This window comes from Populus trichocarpa, chromosome 5, assembly GCF_000002775.5.
Source record: "Populus trichocarpa isolate Nisqually-1 chromosome 5, P.trichocarpa_v4.1, whole genome shotgun sequence".
NCBI classification, from domain to species: Eukaryota; Viridiplantae; Streptophyta; class Magnoliopsida; order Malpighiales; family Salicaceae; genus Populus; species Populus trichocarpa.
Window position 1 is genome coordinate 8,277,291 of NC_037289.2, and position 18,348 is coordinate 8,295,638.

The 18,348-nt window shown below is 34.7% G+C and overlaps 3 protein-coding genes and 1 long non-coding RNA gene across 4 annotated transcripts; 2 read left to right on the forward strand and 2 right to left on the reverse strand.

Annotated features, from left to right (window-relative positions):
- Positions 1 to 1,465: 1,465 nt before the first annotated feature.
- On the forward strand, positions 1,466 to 9,534 carry LOC127905315 (uncharacterized). The gene is made up of 2 exons (XR_008059212.1): positions 1,466 to 1,600; positions 9,441 to 9,534. It is a non-coding gene; the product is annotated as an uncharacterized LOC127905315 (long non-coding RNA).
- Positions 1,602 to 3,821, reverse strand: LOC18099194 (naringenin,2-oxoglutarate 3-dioxygenase). The gene is made up of 3 exons (XM_006383044.3): positions 3,344 to 3,821; positions 2,181 to 2,609; positions 1,602 to 2,057 (listed from the first exon to the last, which is right to left on the reverse strand). The coding sequence occupies exons 1-3, from the start codon at positions 3,701 to 3,703 to the stop codon at positions 1,755 to 1,757; spliced, it is 1,092 nt and encodes a 363-aa protein (XP_006383106.1). The 5' UTR covers positions 3,704 to 3,821; the 3' UTR covers positions 1,602 to 1,754.
- On the reverse strand, positions 9,294 to 11,651 carry LOC18099195 (naringenin,2-oxoglutarate 3-dioxygenase-like). The gene is made up of 3 exons (XM_052452852.1): positions 11,164 to 11,651; positions 10,020 to 10,448; positions 9,294 to 9,896 (listed from the first exon to the last, which is right to left on the reverse strand). Exons 1-3 carry the CDS (start codon positions 11,521 to 11,523, stop codon positions 9,594 to 9,596), a joined length of 1,092 nt encoding a protein of 363 aa, XP_052308812.1. The 5' UTR covers positions 11,524 to 11,651; the 3' UTR covers positions 9,294 to 9,593.
- Positions 11,652 to 16,471: 4,820 nt separating this feature from the next.
- LOC18099196 (uncharacterized) lies at positions 16,472 to 18,265 on the forward strand. Its single transcript, XM_006383046.3, has 3 exons — positions 16,472 to 16,679; positions 16,823 to 17,283; positions 17,504 to 18,265. The coding sequence occupies exons 1-3, from the start codon at positions 16,595 to 16,597 to the stop codon at positions 18,068 to 18,070; spliced, it is 1,113 nt and encodes a 370-aa protein (XP_006383108.2). The 5' UTR covers positions 16,472 to 16,594; the 3' UTR covers positions 18,071 to 18,265.
- Positions 18,266 to 18,348: the final 83 nt, after the last annotated feature.

Genomic DNA, 18,348 nt, shown 5'->3' on the forward strand with positions numbered 1-18,348 from the left:
CCCTGAAGTTAATGACCATGTAAGTTTCCAGTAACCCTTGGGGGATTCGAACTCGTGATTATTGAGGAGCAAACCTAAAACCTGACCAATTGAGCTACCCCTCAAGATTGCAAAAATCATCTTTCTAATTCTTGGGTTACGTGAGCTGTGTATTATTAATGACGATAATTGAACTAATTTCTAAGATGACAAGTGTCTAAAATGATGCGTTTTATTTAATACACTTGCATGTTGGTCCTTTAATTAGAGGAAATTAGATGTAATTTTGACTAACATCATCCCATTCAACATGACACCAGATAATTGCATGTGGCACCTCCTTTTTAAGCTTGATTTCCTTGATCCAGTAGAATGTACTCCTCAAATTATAGACTATTGGGCCTCAAGCCTAGAGGCTGGATCCTTGGTCATAACCCATTCCTATCAATGCGTCTTTGAGCTAAAATTCAGTGCTATCAGTTGCCACCAAATTATTGTGGGACTAGAAGGTTCAGAAGGACTGCTGCAAGAACTCCTGTCATCCCTTGTCTCATAGTAGAAAAAAATATAGATAAACAACTAAAACTAAAAAGAAAAGAAAATCAGAAGGATGCCATCCAAACTCTCATTTTCAATATATCCAGCACAACGAACCCATGGCTAAAAATGAGATCAAGAGCAGGAAGGTTACTGTGTATATTAATTCTTCTATAATCTCGACATATCAGAATCTATCTATATTAATAATTATCCTATCAATTATTTACAGAGCAATCATGATATGAATCCAGAGAATTGGAATCAAACTCTCTAATCTGTGTTGGAATCAAACTCTATAAAACTCTGCAATATGTGTTGCAGTAGAAATTCATCTTGGCCGCTTTCCTTCAATATTTTTTCCTTATTTAAAAACACTATTGTTGCTTGAGCATCTCTCATTCACGTTAACTTTTTTTTTATATTAAAATCAGCCTGCATTGCAGCGTGAGTTACCGATCTAATGCTGTCTAGGAGGCGGCTGAAATCTCATTTTACTAGTTTCGTGCACATTCTGTGAGGATGTTTTGAGAGACTGCTTATTGTCCTAGGCCTCGGGCCTTCTTAGTGTATATTATTGGACCTAATTTTCTCTATGTTGGAATGTCTGGCCCTCTTCTTATCCAAGTAAAATTGGATTTCGTCCTCTCTGTTTTGGGTTCTGTGGCTACTTCTCATTCAAATAAGCCATAGATTTCATGAAATACAATAAAAGAAGAAAAAAATAGAATGGTGCGTTAAGATTTAAAGCTGCTTCAAATTGCAAGAGCAGTAACTTAGAGATATCGTTTCTTTGGCTCTTATTTTTGCTGCATGAATTGTGCTATGGGCAGCTGGTTAGCATAGGACTGAAGCCTGCATCTTTCCGATAGATTCACTGTTAAAGTTGGGGAATACTAATATTCTCTTTTGGTTCATCCTCAATGGGAATAGACTTGTGAATTTAAAATGTCCGTCTGACATTTTATTGAATGAAGAATGTAAAAGGACTATTTTCATAATTCCATGATACAGCTAAAAGCTCTGAAAGATATTTTAGAACAAAAGAACCCTGGCCCTGGGCAACAAATTAAAGACTTCCAAGGTGGCGGAGAAATTATTTTTTAACTATAAGAAGCAAGGTTTACTCTTAGATAACCCACAGACTCAACACATTTTCACCATCAAACTAAACAGACACCAATGACAGACAGAGTAAAAGACGGCCAGCACATAAACACTTGACAACAATGACATATTCAAGCAAGGATTTCCTCAATGGGCTTAGTTTCTAATTTGGCTGTCTCCATATCTCTCAGCAGCTGCTCCTTAGCCAACTTCTTTTTCTTGGCTATCTCAATGTCCTTGCTCATCTTCCTCCTATACATCTCAGCAAATGTTATTGGCTCGTCTAGCACCGACTTCTCTCCCTCTCTAATCTTGAGAGGGTACACTGTAGCATCTGGTGCTGGGTTCTGGAATGTGGCTATGGACAACCTGCTAGAGTTTGAGTTCACCACAGCTTGGTGGTCTGCGTTCCTGAATCTTCCATTGCTAAGATACTGCCTCACAAACATACCATTTAGTTTTAGTACAATTAATTACGGGTAGTAGTGCTGGTATTTAACCCAGCTCAACATTCACGTCAATTTCATTAACAAGAAATATTTTAGTTTCATACTCACATGACCATGGTCTCCGAGATTGACCACAAAAGCACCTTCAACAGGTTGAACGGTGATCCAAGTCTTTCCGTTATCTCTAGTGGCCTGAAGACCACCAACGGTGTCCTGGAGCAAGAGGGTGATGGTGCCGGGATCAGTATGGCGTTTGAGTCCAAGTGTAAGGTCTGGTTGTGGACATTTTGGATAGAAATTGACCACCACCTTTTGGTCCATGTCAACACAAGCCTTAGTTAAGGCCTCTGTTTCTAATCCCATAGCCTCTGATAAGACCCCAAGAAGCTTGCAAGCAAGTTCCATTAGCTTCTTACTGTATTCCTCGGTCACTGCTTTCCATGCCTCTGGCTTGTCAGGCCACCTTGAATAGTCTCTGGTGCGAATTGGGTACGAGAAGAAGGTCACTATTTCACGCCAGTCTTGAACTGCCTCTCCCTGTTTTATAAGATAATAAATCAGGATATTGATTTAATATTAGTACTGTCTACTATCTTCAAAGCATCAAGTACTTGATGATATTGATTCCTAAAGTGAGGCATTGTACTTTTAATTCACTCACTCTATCTCATTAAGAAAAAAAAAACCAAAAATAAAAGTCTTAGCTCCACCATGGGTGCTGACAGTCAGTTAAATTACAACTATTCCCTTGTTGACCTTGTAGTCTTAAGGTATAATTTCGTCTCCATGTAAGAACAGAATACACATTCATATTGCGGGGAAGAGGAATTTCTGAACCAAAATAGTGGCTTTCTTGATCTTGCGTAATCAAGAAATGATTTACTAGCAAAACTGGATATATTAGGTATTGCTCTTCAGTCAATTCTGTCGTGCCATGCCTAATAATTCATGGTTTAGTTTTTTCAGTTTCTAAGAATCCGAAACCAAACTGAATTAATTTTTCTTGTAGTTTCTAATCAAGATTATATAATAAAAAGAACTCAAAAAAATTGTTTAATTATTTCACACAAGTTTTTATGAATATTTTAAATAATTTGATTGATTTGCTTGCTAGCCAGCCGGGCACCAACTACTTGTTGCCGAGGCATGGTATATTTTTTGAGTTGGAAACATGTATTTTTCATTTGGAAAAAGATCACTCCGATAGGGAATTTAACAGTAAAGGTCTGTAATTGTTAAATTTAGAAAACAAAACGTAAAAGAAGATATACCTGTAAATGGCTGGAGACAATGAAGCCACCCTTTTTGCCACCGGACATATCAAACCGAAGCTTCTCTTCCGGTGGCAAAGCAAAAAACTCTTTAGCAAGAGTTGTCATTTCAGACACCAGCTTAGCATCAACCCCATGATCAACAATTTGAAAAACTCCCCATTCCTCACATGCCTCCACGATCTTGTTGCATATTTCAGCTCTCTTTTCACCACCATCATCAATCCCAGCTATTGAAATGACAGGGATTTCATTGCTGAATTGGTTATATGCCACTTTCGGACGTTCATCTTCGTCCCGAACAAAGCTTGCTCGGAGGGTTTTCTCTTCTGCCAGAGCTGTGAGGGTAGAAGGGGACATCGTTTTCGGCTTGATTTTAGGTCGAAGACTTGAGTGCTTGAAGTGGTTGTGTTTTTCTCCGAGCTCTTATAAAAGCAAAAAATCGGGATGCAAATACCGGTATTTGACTACCCTGGCTACAGAGTGCCTATGTTGCGTGTGTATTTAACTAAATATAAGAGGGGATGCTGGCATGTGCCAACTACCTCTCCTTAGCTCCTTAGCTCGTGAGGGAGCGAGGTTGTTCATAGTTACCAAACTTTTAATTTTTCGTTTTCTTTAGAGTGTGGTAGTTAATTTTCGTTTTCAAGATTTGGGTAATTATGAATGAATGATTAAGTAATTATTACTGCCTACACACGGATAGGAAAACTTTTTCATATATAATTAACTTAGAGTAAATAAAATTTGGGTTTGGTTGAATGAATGTTTTGAGATGGTGTTAATAATTGTTTTTTAAAATATATATTTTTTAGAAATATATTAAAATTATATATATATTTTTTAAAAAAAATTATTTTTAAATGCACATTAAAACAAACTAAAAAAAATAAAACATATATTTTTAAGTAAAAAAATTCAAATATTATTAAAATTCTAGTGCAAACACAACCCGAAACAGAGTCAAAGTATTATTTTTTTCCAGCTGAATGCTTTGCCACGGATGATTCCTGCAAACGAACTTATGAAAAAAAGAAAAAAAAACGAACCAAGCGTTGCTAATTACAAACCTAGTTACGAATCTTAAACAAAATAATAATACAATAATGAAGGTATAATTTTTATTTAAGTATTTTTGGTAAAATAGAAAACCTCACTCCCACAGTCAAGATTAAGGAAGAGCTATGAAGCATTGAACATGGTTGGCTGGGGTATTTTGATTATAAACGGAGCAATAGTTGCTCGCTATTTCAGGGAATGGGATCATATGTGGTTCTATGTCCACACTTGTATTCGATTTTTACTAGGTATAGTTGGTTTCATCTGCGGACTTGTCGTTGAAGATCGTCTTGGTGCTGATGTGTCTAACCACAAGGGTCTTGGGGTCTTCCTTTTTCTTAGATGCCTTCAGGTCAGGAAAATATCAGGACATAATTATTGGATCGATCATGTAATTCAATTGATATGAGTTGTTAAATTTCAAATTTATACCTTTTATTTGTTAGCAAAGGAAAAAAGGTTAATTGAATATCATCTCTCTCTGATTGTGACTTGTATTTTAGTATATACTAGCATATTAGCTCGCAGTTCGCAGCGGGCCAATAACTTTTTTTTTTTCAAATGTTAAAAAATAAAAAGTATAGAGGATTTTTTACGTATCTTGAGTCTGACGACCAAGCAATACACAACACTTATGGGTTCTGCTAGGGGCATAACCCAACGCTGATGGGTCCAGGTGCCAGCAGGACCCATCGCTATTGGGTGTTGATGAGGCCGGTCCCAATGTTATTGGGTTTTGCTGGGCAACTTGACCCAAAGTTATTGGGTGTTGCTCAGGGCAGGACCCAACGCTATTGGGTCTCGCTGCATAGCCAGACCCAATATCTTTGGGTGTGGTTGCGGAGCCAGACCTTATATCATTAGATCTGGCGGAAGAGTGAGACCCAATAAATTTGGGCCCGGCTAAGGCCAGACCGAAAGTTATTGGGTATTGCTAGGCAGTCGGACCCAAAGCTATTTCGCGTTGTGTTGAGGGCATGACCCAACACTATTGGATTCTGCTAGGCAGCTGGGCCCAAAGTTATGGGGTTCTGGTTGACAGCTGAACCCAAAGCTATTATGTCTTGTTGGGGGCAGGACCCAATTCTAATGGGTTCCGCTGGGGGTAGGACTAATTTTGATGGGCCTTGTTGGGTGGGGGGCGGGTGGGTGGGGGGGACTAAATAAGAGAAATAGAAAAAAAAATCTAAAGAGAAAAACAAATAAAATTGGCAATATCTAGACCTAATAAACATGGGTCTGGCTGCAGAGCCAAACCCAATAGCAGGACCCAATGTTGATGGGTCGTGCTAGGCAGCCGAACCCAAAGCTATTTTGGATCCTGCTGGAGGGCAGGATCCAAAGCTATTAGGTCTTGTTGGGCAGCCGGACCTAAAGCTACCGAGTCTTGTTGGGAGAGGAACCCAATGCTATTGGGTCTTGCTAGGGGTAGGACCTATCGCTATTGGAATCTTTTGGAAGCAATCTGGGTATGGCTTGGAAGCCAGACTCAACAGCTTTTGGCATAAAAAATAGAAAAGACAACGCCCCCAACAATAATTTTTGACTAAACATAGCAAAGACAACCCCTCCATAGGTGTTACAGTGCCGTCCACAGTGCGAACTCTCTATGGCTACAATGTCGTCCACAATGCAATGAGTCTGTGTCCACAGTATATATACAGTGTTTTTCCCACGCGTTTTAATATAGTATATAATATAATAGGTGATGACATTTTTTGCTCGACCAGACAAGTCCTTAAAAGTAAGAAAGTATTGGAATTGGTATCACAACAGTGTGGGGAGGATTTTGATTATATTTGTAGTAGCAAATGTCTTTTATGGAATCTATTTAGGTGAAAAGGGACGTGAATGGAATGGAGGCTATGGAGTTGTTCTTGCTATCTTGTTTGTAATTGCTCTTATTTTGGAGGTAAGAATATGGATGAGAAAATTAATTTCTTACACGGATAGGAAAATCTTACATGGATAGGAAAATAAATGAATGCATATGAACGTTTCAAGAATTTGAAAATGCATTATAAATATTATTTTAGAGAGATGATCAAAAAAATTTTAAAAAAAGAGATATAGAAGAAAAATGAAAATTACTGAGAAAATAAAGTATATCATCTTTTTTTTTTTCTGGTCTCAATAACCCTATTTCTTTAATAAAGACAAATATATTTTCATAAAAACTCTATCAATATTGGATCACTTGTAAAAGAAAAATTAAACATATACTCTTATAGCCACCATCAAACCCAATATTAAATTTGCTGATTGCACAGTAAGGAGAGGTCGAAGGACTGGGAATTCTAGGTTTGAATTTGAACAAGTGGAATACTATAAAATAAGTTCTTTTTATGTACGTGAGCTATGTATTGTTGATTACGATCATTGAACTAATTTCTAAGATGACAAGTGTCAAAAGTGATGTGTTTTATTTAATAAACTTGCGTTTTGGTCCTTTAATTAGTGGAAATTAGACATAATTTTAACTAACATCATCCCATTCAACTTGACACCAGATATTTGCACGTGGCACCTCCTTTTTAAGCTTGATTTCCTTGATCCAGTGGGATGTACTTCTCGAATCATAGCTAGGTTAAAGGTGAGTCAACAATATTAATATTATAATTAATTAGTGATTTAAATAAAATGAGAGATAGATAATATGAATTAATTAATTAATGATATGGAAAAATAAAAAGTATCAAAATAAAATTTTGCATTACAGGAAATTACTGAAAGGTAGGAAGCACATATAAACCTAGTGACAACCTGGTTATTCCCATCACAATAAGTCTTGATAAACTCCTTTTGGGTTGGAAGCTAATGAGTTTAAATTAGTAATTAACTAACATAAATTCAATAATAAAATAAACCCCTAAACAATGTCTAATGTGCTAGAAAAAATTCAAATTAAAAATAATTATTTAAAATTAATTAAATAAATAAAATAGAATAATAAAAAAGTTTTCTTGTTAAAATTCTTCTACGTAGCTGAATCTCTAATTTTTGTATATTCTTGACAGATTTGAGTCCTGATTTCAAACATGTCGTTCTCTCTCGTTTGGATAAATTATTGGACCTACAATATATAGTTGGAAAATTTCAGATGTCTAGTTTCTATCCCAACTTTAATCGAAACAAAATTCCACCAATAACTCTAGATATGTCCCAAAAAGTACACGAAGGTATTGTTTGACATATTTGACAATATTAGTTTACTAAATTTGATCCTCTAAAATATTATGTTTCCTAACTCCATTTGACCTGAAAATTTACTACAATATATTTTCATGTATATAATATTTCCCTGTAAAATTTCAGCTTTATTCAATATACGGTTTGAAAGATATACTTAATCTCGCAAAACTAGTCAGCAGATATTTTAAGACCAAATTTGAACCTGACTTGGTTCATATCACAAATTTAGTAAACTCGTAAAATCGAACCGAGTTTACCGATTTTGCATGAGTTAAGTCCGATTTTACTGGTTTCGAGTTTTTAATCCGATTTAACACGTTAGATACATATTGACTCGTAAAATCTTACAATTTTACGAGTTCACTTGCGATTTTAACAACCTAGGTTGAATTACTATTGCACTATTATTTTATTGTTGTATCATAATTACTTTTTATGAAAGGAAAGGATAAGAAGAATCAAAATGAAACTACACACTTTGATGTTTCATTCTATAATCTAACAAAAGAAAAAGGTCAACACATTATTTGGTGAGTTGGGTTCACTGAATCATGATGTAATTACAAAATAAAATATCAAAAGCATCTCATTCATGATTATTTTTTTTTGGTAAATAAGCATCTCTAATATCATATCATGTTAAAGAAACAAAAGAGAAAGGAGAATCTTATTTCATGTTTTTCTCTGTTACAGCAGCTAAGATATATACAGAATTAGAGGCAACAACAGGAAGGATGATGACCATTAATTCTCCTATATTATCAACATATCAGAATCTATCTATATTAATAATTATCCTATCAATTGTTTACAGAGCAGTCATGATATGAATACAGAGGACTGGTGACATTGCAGATGGAATCAAACTCTATAAAACTCTGCAATATGTGTTGCAGTAGGAATTCATCTTGGCCGCTTTCCTTCAATATTTTTTCCTTATTTAAAAACACTATTGTTGGTTGAGCATCTCTCATTCACGTTAACTCTTTTTTTTTTTAAAATCAGCCAGCGTTGCAGCGTGAGTTATCGATCTAGTGCTGTCTACGAGGCGGCTGAAATTTCATTTTACTAGTTTTGTGCACTTTCTATGAGGATGTTTTGGGAGACTGCTTATTGTCCTAGGCCTCGTCTCAGTGTATATTGTTGGACCTAATTTTCTCTATGTTGGACTGTCTCGCCTTCTTCTTCTCCAAGTAAAATTGAATTTCTTTTATTTACAAGAACTTGAATTTACTCTTTAGACATCATTAGTTTAAGTCTCACAAATCTTAGTGTCACTAAAAGATTACATAGTCATTAACTTCAGATCCTATGGAATTTGCACAAGCTAGCCCGAACACCCACGTTAATAAAAAAAAAAAAAGATTTCATCCTCTTGTGTTTTGGATTCTGTGTCTACTTCTCTTTCAAATAACCATAGATTTCATTAACTACAATAAAAAAAGAAAAAAAATAGAATGGTGCGTTAAGATTTAAAGCTGCTTCAAATTGCAAGAGCAGTAACTTAGAGATATCGTTTCTTTGGCTTTTATTTTTGCAGCTTTAATTGTGCTATGGGCAGCTGGTTAGCATAGGAATGAAGCCTGCATCGTTCCTATAGATTCACAGTTAAAGTTGGGGAATACTAATATTCTCTTTTGGTTCATCCACAATGGGAATAGACTTGTGAATTTGAAGTTTGGAAACTATAGATTCGATCTCTATCGAACATGGTCCGTCTGAGATTTTATTGAATGAAGAATGTAAAAGGACTATTTTCATAATTCCATGATACAGCTAAAAGCTCTGAGAGATATTTTAGAACAAAAGAACCCTGGCCCTGGGCAACAAATGAAAGACTTCCAAGGTTGTGGAGAAATTATTTTTTAACTATAAGAAGCAAGGTTTACTCTTAGATAACCCACAGACTCAACACATTTCACCATCAAACTAAACAGACACCAATGACAGACAGAGTAAAAGACGGCCAGCACATAAACACTTGACAACAATGACATATTCAAGCAAGGATTTCCTCAATGGGCTTAGTTTCTAATTTGGCTGTCTCCAAATCTCTCAGCAGCTGCTCCTTAGCCAACTTCTTTTTCGTGGCTATCTCAATGTCCTTGCTCATCTTCCTCCTATACATCTCAGCAAATGTTATTGGCTCGTCTAGCACCGACTTCTCTCCCTCTCTAATCTTGAGAGGGTACACTGTAGCATCTGGTGCTGGGTTCTGGAATGTGGCTATGGACAACCTGCTAGAGTTTGAGTTCACCACAGCTTGGTGGTCTGCGTTCCTGAATCTTCCATTGCTAAGATACTGCCTCACAAACATACCATTTAGTTTTAGTACAATTAATTACGGGTAGTAGTGCTGGTATTTAACCCAGCTCAACATTCACGTCAATTTCATTAACAAGAAATATTTTAGTTTCATACTCACATGACCATGGTCTCCGAGATTGACCACAAAAGCACCTTCAACAGGTTGAACGGTGATCCAAGTCTTTCCGTTATCTCTAGTGGCCTGAAGACCACCAACGGTGTCCTGGAGCAAGAGGGTGATGGTGCCGGGATCAGTATGGCGTTTGAGTCCAAGTGTAAGGTCTGGTTGTGGACATTTTGGATAGAAATTGACCACCACCTTTTGGTCCATGTCAACACAAGCCTTAGTTAAGGCCTCTGTTTCTAATCCCATAGCCTCTGATAAGACCCCAAGAAGCTTGCAAGCAAGTTCCATTAGCTTCTTACTGTATTCCTCGGTCACTGCTTTCCATGCCTCTGGCTTGTCAGGCCACCTTGAATAGTCTCTGGTGCGAATTGGGTACGAGAAGAAGGTCACTATTTCACGCCAGTCTTGTACTGCCTCTCCCTGTTTTATAAGATAATAAATCAGGATATTGATTTATTATTAGTACTGTCTACTATCTTCAAAGCATCAAGTACTTGATGATATTGATTCCTAAAGTGAGGCATTGTACTTTTAATTCACTCACTCTATCTCATTAAGAAAAAAAAACCCAAAAATAGAAGTCTTAGCTCCACCATGGGTGCTGACAGTCAGTTAAATTACAACTATTCCCTTGTTGACCTTGTAGTCTTAAGGTATAATTTCGTCTCCATGTAAGAACAGAATACACATTCATATTGCGGGGAAGAGGAATTCCTGAACCAAAATAGTGGCTTTCTTGATCTTGCGTAATCAAGAAATGATTTACTAGCAAAACTGGATATATTAGGTATTGCTCTTCAGTCAATTCTGTCGTGCCATGCCTAATAATTCATGGTTTAGTTTTTTCAGTTTCTAAGAATCCGAAACCAAACTGAATTAATTTTTCTTTTAAGTTTCTAATCAAGATTATATAATAAAAAAACTCAAAAAAATTGTTTAATTATTTCTCACAAGTTTTTATGAATATTTTAAATAATTTGATTGATTTGCTTGCTACTTGTTGCCTTGGCATGGTATCTTTTTTTAGTTGGAAACATGTATTTTTCATTTGGAAAAAGATCACTCCGATAGGGAATTTAACAGTAAAGGTCTGTAATGGTTAAATTTAGAAAACAAAACGTAAAAGAAGATATACCTGTAAATGGCTGGAGACAATGAAGCCACCCTTTTTGCCACCGGACATATCAAACCGAAGCTTCTCTTCCGGTGGCAAAGCAAAAAACTCTTTAGCAAGAGTTGTCATTTCAGACACCAGCTTAGTATCAACCCCATGATCAACAATTTGAAAAACTCCCCATTCCTCACATGCCTCCACGATCTTGTTGCATATTTCAGCTCTCTTTTCACCACCGTCATCAATCCCAGCTATTGAAATGACAGGGATTTCATTGCTGAATTGGTTATATGCCACTTTCGGACGTTCATCTTCGTCGCGAACAAAGCTTGCTTGGAGGGTTTTCTCTTCTGCCAGAGCTGTGAGGGTAGAAGGGGCCATCGTTTTCGGCTTGATTTTGGTTCGAAGACTTGAGTGCTTGAAGTGGTTGTGTTTTTCTCCTAGCTCTTATAAAAGCAAAAAATCGGGATGCAAATGCCGGTATTTGACTACCCAGTCTACCCTGGTTAGAGAGTGCCGCTGTTGCGTGTGTATTTAACCACGTATAATAGGGGATGGCGGCATGTGCCACCTACCTCTCCTTAGCTACTTAGCTGGCGAGGGAGTGAGGCTGTTCCTACTTACCAAGCTTTTAATGTTTCGTTTTCTTTAGCGCTCTTGCTTCTAGATAGAGATTGAAGAGGATATTTGTATATTCTTAATTTTCACAACCTCTCAATATTGAAATTATAATAATGGGGTGGATGATTTCTTGCTTAATTTAGACTTATTGTCGTCCTATTTAGCTTTTAATTTGTATACCAGGTTTCGTGCTACATTTGTTCTCGCTACTAAGTTATAGGAACTGCACCGTGTTTCTAAAATTTTAAATTGTTTTTATTTAAAATGAATTTTTTTATGTTTTTATATTATTTTAATATGCTGATGTTAAAAATATTTTTTTTAAAATAATTTTTTTTATTTTAATGTATTTCTAAACGAAAAATATTTTAAACCATTATCACTTTAATAATTTTTTCTTAAATTGTTATTTTTTTTGAACTAGCTAACTGTTTTTGTTTTTTTCAAGAAACATATACCACTCAATTATATGAGAGATACGAGGATGATATTCGACCCATCTGGAACTTGGTCTGAATTTGTGATTGGAGGCCGAATTGTCAAATGAACCCGATAAAAATCGAGTTTATGGTATCTCAAACACTATGACCGAGAATTTGTGAAGGGCCCGTAGTGTTTTGACCATTGGATACTTGCAATCAATTTTCAGCACTGAATCTCTAGAGTTCTAGACGATTGTACAACAACAAGTTGAAGCTCAAACAACTATACTTGCTACTGAGACACAATAATTTGGTGCTAAGACGACCGAACTTGAGCAATTGTACATGGAGCTGAAATCAAACATGGGTGATACATGTGGTCCACCTTATTACTCCTAGTCTTGGCGAAGACTGGCCTCCTTTTCCTCCTCCTTCGACCCCTCTTTTCTAGATGATTTATATTTAAATTGTTGAATTTTTAATTTGTAATAAATATTTGGTTTTTTTATTTTAATTTAATTTCTTTCAATTTTTTATACTTTGTTTATTAGAATTAATATTAAGAAGAAAAAAATTAATCAACTTATTGATGGACTTATCGACATACTAAAAATTACTTGAAATTTCACTCATTATTGCAAACAGAATCACCAACGGACTAAATTCATCGTAGAGTTCCAGGGAGTTGAAAAAACTATAGGAAATGTCACTAACACTATTTAATCACCGACAAGCTAATTCTATTGGTAAAATAAAAATAAATCACCGATGAAATTACAAACGGTATTTTCTGTCAATGATATGTCATTCTTACAGATTGAACTACCGATAAAATTATGTGGTAATTTTTTTTAGCATCTGTAAATTCATCAATGATTATATTATCGACGGAATAACCAACATAATAGAAATTACCAACGATAAGTTTTTAGACAAACAGTAACGGTATGTGATTATGTCGGTTGAAGTATTTTTTACAAAACCAGTATCTAAATACTAATAGAATAATCCACGGGTAACATGCAAAAATCTGATAGTGATTATTCCTAAAGAAATTTTGTTTGATTTCCCTTTTAATTACTTTTGTCAAATGCCGATGAGCCATTACATAATTAATCTTCTGCCCCCATTCTCTAGCCTCCATTATACTCTTTTGTGTAATTCTTTTCCACAAATTGCGATTTGTTATGAGCAATCAAATAAATAATTATATACTTAGATTTAATAATAAAACACATGATCATGTCCTTAATTTCAAACATACTTTAGAAAAAACAGGCATGGATTGAATTCTCATCAAAACCTAAACCTGCCGTACTTACCCCGTCCGACTTTGAATAAAAAGAGGAAAAAACAGACATGGATTAATAGCTTCATTCATAATTAAAGTCGTCATGTGTGATGCAGGGAGATTTCCAAAAATAAATAAATAAATAATAAAGAATAGTGTCAAAATCACAAGAATTCCTATATAATAAAATAAAAAGGGAAGTCTTTGCATAGTATTAGTAGAAGGTGAGGAGTCGTCACGTGCATTTTCACTCCTGACTAACAGTCCAAAAGTTGCCTGCCTGCCTACCCAGCACCGTCCTACCTACCCACCGTCTCTATCTACCTTTCCACTGGTTAAAATAGATATCTATATATATAAAAAACAATTATTTAAACTTTTAAAAAAATTATCAGGTAAATATTCTATTTATGTATTTTTTATTTTTACAAAAACATATCTTTATTTCATGAACATGTTTTATTATCATTGAATATTAATGAGTGTGTTTATTTTTTTAAAAACAAATCATATTAGATTCATATATAATGATTCCCAAAGTAATTGTTAATATTACACAACAAAAATATAATCTTATTTTAAAGTCATGAAAAGATTGGATAATTTCTTAAATATCATTTTAATAATTTTAGTTATTTAATTTCATTCTAAATTAAAATAAAATAAAATTGAAGAACCATTTAAAAAGAGTCCATACAAGAAGGATGAGCCCGCTCCCTTGACTTTCTATAGTTTCTTTCACCAATAAGATGGATAACACATTGGCTTAACAATATGATGTCAACTGGTTTGATTTCTGGCCATCTCTGGTGCTCATAAAGTCAGGGTTGGTGTTTTTCTGGATTCTAAAAATTATTTTCAACTTTTTTAATATGAAAACATTGAACTTTAATAAACTCATTTCTAACTTTAAAATACTTTCTAATTGATCTAAAAATCCAAGATCAAATCGGATAAAAAAACTTCTTCGACTTTTTTCTAATATTTCTTACAAGAAAAAAGTTTCAAACCATCTCTATAAAACTTCACTCTAAAAAATAAATAACCCGTTGATACTAAGATATTTCCGTGATCAAATTATAAGATAGTTAACATAATTTACCCCAGTAATTATTATCCAGCTTTAATTATTTTTTGGGTAAAACTAACACTATTTAATAACCATTATTTGGTAATAATTACATGATATAGGGGCCAATTAATATTCACACATTTTCATAGGATTTTTTTATTTATTTTAGATATAATGATAATAAATCAATAATGTACTCTATCATCGGATAAATCTTGTCTTAGTTAATTAGGCTTAATTGCTAGGTCCACACAAAATAAATGAAAGGATTTAACTATAAAAAAATATCACTAACCAATAATGTTAACTTTTTACCACTGGTTATGTCAATTTCACCTTTATTAGTAAATAATAATTGTCGTGAAAAACATAAGTTAATTTATAAAATTATATAATTTTAGAAGTTAATATATATTTAACATGCAAATTTGAATTATAAACTCGAAAATCAGTAAAATAAAACTTAATTCGTGCAAAATTATGATTTTACACCTAAATTTACAAGTTTATAAAAAAAAAAAAACATCTAGGGCTTGCATGTTACATAAATTACACATGGTTTTTGGTAGGGAAAACAAAAATAAACAATGTGTCAAATTGGGGTGTCTCAAATGTATCAATTTCCCTACCTCATTTGGTATTTCTTTGATTGAAAACCCTAATAAATTCAATGTCAAGTACTGCTTGAATACATCAGGTAGTGCAACTCCTAGGGTTTATAGTGTAAATCAAGAGGCTACAAAGACCTTTTGATTTGCGAATGGACACAGAAAAAAAGGTCTCCTCTAAGAGCTTCTTGCTTAAATGACGAACCCTTTCATGTAAAGTCTTCGTTGTTGGTTCACCAAGTTTTTTGACATCCATGGTTATGCATTCATTTTTTGTCAAAAATTGGGCAAAATCAAGCATGCAGCGAGCATGTCATGCATCTTGAATCTCATATCTTCAAACTCATTCATCTCGAGTCTCGAAAGAAAGAAGGCGATGCTAGGACTTGAAAATACTCCTCTCCAACAAACTCCATATCTCTACTTGGAGTTTCCTTAAGGTAACTTTGAGACATCCATATCTTCACCGATTCGAGTTTACCTATCTCGTAGTTTTATTAAAACATGGCAATCTAACCTAATTTTAACCGAATGATCTTTGTGCTGTTACTTGAATTTCATTAAGAGTAATCTTCAAATAATCTTTATCGATGGAATTGTTTATTGGTTTGTATGAACTATATATAAAAAAATACTTATAATTTTATGATTTGTTTTATTATTCAAATTTATGTTGTATTTTTTGTGTCGTGTTAAAAATATTTTTGACAACCTTGTACATAATAGTTTGAACAGATTAAACGTACATATATAACGTGCATTAAAAGTTGCTTCACAAAAAAAAATCTAAAAAACAAGAAATAATTGAATAAAGAAATCATGTCTCTGGGGCTAAAACTTATTTAAAAAATCAGGTCGAAACCTGCTTTTATCCTGCTGAGGATTTTTTTTTTTTTGAAAACTCATATAGATGCTCATATTTGGAAGTAAATCACTTAATACTTTATTTTATTTTCAATTTCCCCGTTAATTTAACCCAATTATTCTCACAAATTTTAAAAAAAAAAAGTTTATTTTTTCTTGGAAGATCACACACACAGTGTGTGTTTATATATATATATAAAAATTTCAAATGTATCAAAGGAAGTGGGCATCTTTAGAAAGTTCCATTATTTCTTTCCGGTTAAAAGGATCAGCCCAATAATAGCAAGTCCAAATCTCCAACCCAAACAAAGGAACTGTACGAAAGAAAACCGGAGGCACACTATTCAAAATTAATCCACCATAACGGCTAGTTTCCTTGCAAATGTGTGAATCCGTGTGCTTGTGTTTAGGCTCCAACGGTCAGATTCTCTCACTTTATAAACCCTATCTACTATGTCAAAAACATCCATTACTTTGTATTTTTTTGCTTTCAATTCTACTTTCTTGCTTTGTATTTTTCTCTCATTCTCTTCTCTCAGATTCCTTTTCTTATTCCCTTCTTGAATTAATTTCAATGGAGACCCCATCTTCAACAAAAAGAGTTACAAGATCACAAACTGTTGCTGCTCTTAACACCAACAACAATATTCCCCTCTCAAGTAAGTGTTTGAGATTCAAAGATTGAGAAATAATGGTTTTGCATTAAACCTTGGTTTTGTTCAATCTTGGATTCATAAAGAATATCTTTATACAGTTTCTAGATTTGTTTGTTGAGATTTCTTGGTTGTTGATGCTATTTCAGGGAAGATTGAAGATTCTTCTGATAAGGGTGTAACGAAATCAAGAAGAAGGAATGCAAAACAACAACTACAAGATAGGTCTGCACTTATTGATATAACAAATGATTCACCAATTGTTGGGATTGCAATGGGAATTTTAGAGACTCCATCATCAGCATTAGCCAAGCAAAAGAACAGTAGAGCCAAGAACAACATCCCCAACACACCTGGGTCGGGAGAGGCATTGCTTAGGGGTCAAGTGAAAACCCTCTTGCAGAAAGTTGAAGAAGAGGCAGAGCTCTCAAAACTTTCTTTGGAGAACCGTCCTTTTCTGCATCTTCAAGGATTTGTTAATTCTCCAATGGGACTTCTTGCACCAACTCCAGCAAATACTCCTCAGGTCCCTAATCTTTCTGGAGATGACATTGTCTTGGCCTCTGTCACTCCCTTGCCAGTTATTGAAGAGAAATTAAAGATTTGTCAGGTAACAATACCTGTTCCTGACAGACTGTTTTAATTGGAAATCTTGAGTTGAGTATTTATTTATGAAAGAAACTGAAAATATAAGATAGTAGGTTATTTTCTTTATGTAATTGCAACCAGTATACAGGTTGTCTTGTGTTTGATAATCTAGAGTTTTATCAACTATTACTTCGAATTTTTTTTTGGATCTCATTGGATCTGGGTTCCTATCTTAATGGCAGGAGGTGAGTGAGATCTTTAATGTGAAGAAACAAGAGAGTCTTGAATCTCAAAAGAGTTTGACGAGGTCATTAATGCTGGATTTCTCTGAGAAATCTGAAAGTTCTGATTCATCAAAATGCTCTTCTGCACTGACTTACCAAGGAGATAACTGTGAAGTGATAACAAGTGAAAGCAAAGACAAGTCATCATTGGCAGATGATGACAATGCCTCTATTTGGTCAATTCAGGTCAATGCAAGCACCCATGATGAAGATGAGGAAGAAGTAATTGAAGAAGAGGAGGAAGAAGAAGAGCATTATTATTATCGTGATGAATATGAAGAGGCAGAAGAGGAGGAGGAGGCTGATGTTGGAGGGTTGCTTGATGAGCTTTGTGAAGGCATTAGCCAAATAAGTGTGAAAGAGAAAGCAATGGCCAAGTTTGAAGGAAAGCACACACGATTTGTTTACAACAGTGATGATGAGATTGTTGAAGAAGTAGTAGACTGTGGAGATGATGATTTACGCTTGAAAGGTTTGCCAACTCCGAAAGGGAAGCACATACGCTTCCATACAGAAGAGGAATGAGTGATTTTTTTTTTATCCGATCAGATGGTTTTGTTATTAGATGGTTGTCTTTCTCGACACCAATTTGGAAGATAAATTCCTTCGCTTTGTTGTTCGTTTTTTCAGCATTTTGTGGGTTTTGATTTACACATGAAAGTGAAACTGTGGAACAAAGATTAATGAAAATAATAGCGCAATCCTTTTAGTTCATAAGAATTAATGTCTTCGGTTTTGTGGCAAATCTCGTTCTAAATTAACACATCTGCCAATGATGTGTTGATAGGAAGTTTAATTCAAGA